This window comes from Cicer arietinum, chromosome 4, assembly GCF_000331145.2.
Source record: "Cicer arietinum cultivar CDC Frontier isolate Library 1 chromosome 4, Cicar.CDCFrontier_v2.0, whole genome shotgun sequence".
Lineage (NCBI taxonomy): Eukaryota > Viridiplantae > Streptophyta > Magnoliopsida > Fabales > Fabaceae > Cicer > Cicer arietinum.
The window spans coordinates 43,873,007-43,875,465 of NC_021163.2; the positions used below are offsets into that span (position 1 = coordinate 43,873,007).

The 2,459-nt window shown below is 39.1% G+C and overlaps 1 protein-coding gene across 1 annotated transcript in view; it reads right to left on the minus strand.

The window, feature by feature from the left end:
- The window catches only part of LOC140920073 (uncharacterized), a 14,397-nt gene that overhangs the window by 8,922 nt on the left and 3,016 nt on the right, over positions 1–2,459 (minus strand). Inside the window, 4 exon segments of the mRNA XM_073367386.1 lie at positions 10–253; positions 256–1,301; positions 1,395–1,913; positions 2,222–2,446. Coding sequence (XP_073223487.1) covers positions 10–253; positions 256–1,301; positions 1,395–1,913; positions 2,222–2,446 — 2,034 coding nt within the window.

A 2,459-nucleotide genomic window follows, 5' to 3' on the forward strand; every position in this document is an offset into this window, starting at 1 on the left:
TGAAGATACTTCCGAAGCATCGAAATATGAAAAACTAGATGAACTCTCGAGAGATCCGGTGGAAGTGCCAAGAGATACGCTACTGGTCCGACTCTCTCTAAAACTTCAAATGGTCCAATGAACCTTGGGCTTAGTTTCCCCTTTTTACCAAACCGCAACACTCCTTTCATTGGTGAAACTCGTAAGAATACATGTTCTCCCACTAAAAACTCTAAGGGACGACGTCTCTTATCAGAATAAGATTTTTGCCTACTTGAGCTGTCACTAAGCGATCTCGAATCAATTTAACTTTTTCAATGGCATCTTGAACCAATTCTGGACCGACTAATTTAGCTTCACCAACTTTAAACCACCCTATCGGAGACCTACAACGTCTTCCGTACAAAGCATCGAACGGAGCCATTTGAATACTAGATTGATAACTATTATTGTATGCAAATTCCATCAAGGGCAAATGTTGATCCCAACTACCCCCAAGATCCAGAACACAAGCACGAAGCATATCTTCCAATATTTGTATAGTCCGTTCAGATTGACCATCTGTTTGAGGATGAAAAGCGGTGCTAAGCTTCAAACGAGTTCCTAATGAAGTCTGGAACGACTTCCAAAATTGGGCAATAAATTGATCCCCACGATCAGAAATAATAGACACTGGTACACCATGCAAAGAGACAATTTTATCTAAATAAAGTTTAGCATATTGAGATGCAGTATAAGTAGTCTTCACAGGCAAAAAGTGTGCAGATTTGGTCAACCGATCTATAATCACCCACACCGAGTCATAACCCCTTTAGGTTCGTGGTAATCCTGTGACAAAATCCATAGCGATGCCTTCCCAATTCCATTCAGGTATTTCAATTCTCTTCATCCCTTCCCACCAATACAATTCTCTCAAGTCTTGATACATCTTGTTAGAACCTGGGTGAATAGTATAAGAAGAATGATGAGCCTCCTCTAAAATTTTTCTCCTTAAGCCGCCAACATTTGGGACACATGGTCGAGCCTTCAATCTCAGCACACCATCAGAATCATCTGAAAAGTCAGAAATTTTACCATTTTGAACATTATTTACCATATTCACCAAGTATGGGTCTTGACTTTGAGCTTCCTTGATATCATCAACTATGGTTGAACAAATTTGTACGTGGGCTAAAAATAACCTGGAATGACCAATTTCCAATTGAATTCCACTTTCAACAACTTCATGAAATTCTTTAACTATTGGCCTCTTTACTTCTGCTATATGAGCAAGACTGCCCATGGATTTCCTACTCAAGGGATCTACAACAACATTTGCCTTCCTTGGGTGGTATAAGATTGTGCAATCATAATCTTTCAAAAGTTCCATCCATCTTCTTTGTCTTAAATTTAAGTCTCGCTGCTGAAAGATATACTTAAGACTTTTATGATCGGTATAAATCTCACAAGTTTCACCATATAGATAGTGCCTCAAAATCTTAAGAGCAAAGATAACTGCATCCATTTCAAAATCATGTGTGGGATAGTTCACCTCATGCCTCTTGAGCTGTCTAGATGCATAGGCAATAACCTTACATTGTTGCATAAGTACACAACCGAGACCAACTCTAGAAGCATCACAATAAACTGCATAACTTTCACCACCTATAGGTAATGCCAAAATAGGTGATGACGTCAAGTACTCCTTCAATTTTTGAAAGCTTTCCTCACATGCATCAGTCCATCGAAACTCAACTTTCTTATGGGTCAACCTAGTCAACGAAGATGCAATCTTTGAGAAATCCTTCACAAAACGTCGATAATAGCCAGCTAAGCCAAGAAAACTCTGAATCTCCTTCACTGTGGTAGGTCTGGGCCAATTCTGGACTGCTTCCACCTTACTTGGATCTACGCTTATTCCATTCTTAGACACAACATGTCCTAAAAATGCCACACTATCCAGCCAAAACTGACATTTTGAGAATTTGACATATAATTGTTTATCTCTTAAGGTTTGCAAAACCAACATTAAATGTCGCTCGTGTTCTTCTTTACTCTTGTAATAAACAAGGATGTCATCAATAAAAACAATCACGAATTGTCCAAGAATGGTTTAAAAACGCGATTCATCAAATCCATGAAAGCTGCTGGGGCATTAGTAAGCCCGAAAGACATAACCAGGAATTCATAATGTCCATAACGCGTGCGAAAAGTTGTCTTCGTTATGTCATCCCTCTTAATCTTCAACTGGTGATACCCCTACCGCAAATCAATCTTAGAAAAACATTGAGCTCCTTGAAGTTGGTCAAACAACTCATCAATGCGGGGTAACGGATATTTATTCTTCACAGTTACTTTATTCAACTGTCGGTAGTCTACACATAGCCGCATGGATCCATCTTTCTTCTTCACAAATAAGACGGGTGCTCCCCAAGGAGAAGAACTTGGACGAATAAAACCCTTATCAAGAAGATCTTGAAGTTGTTCCCTTAACTCTTTAA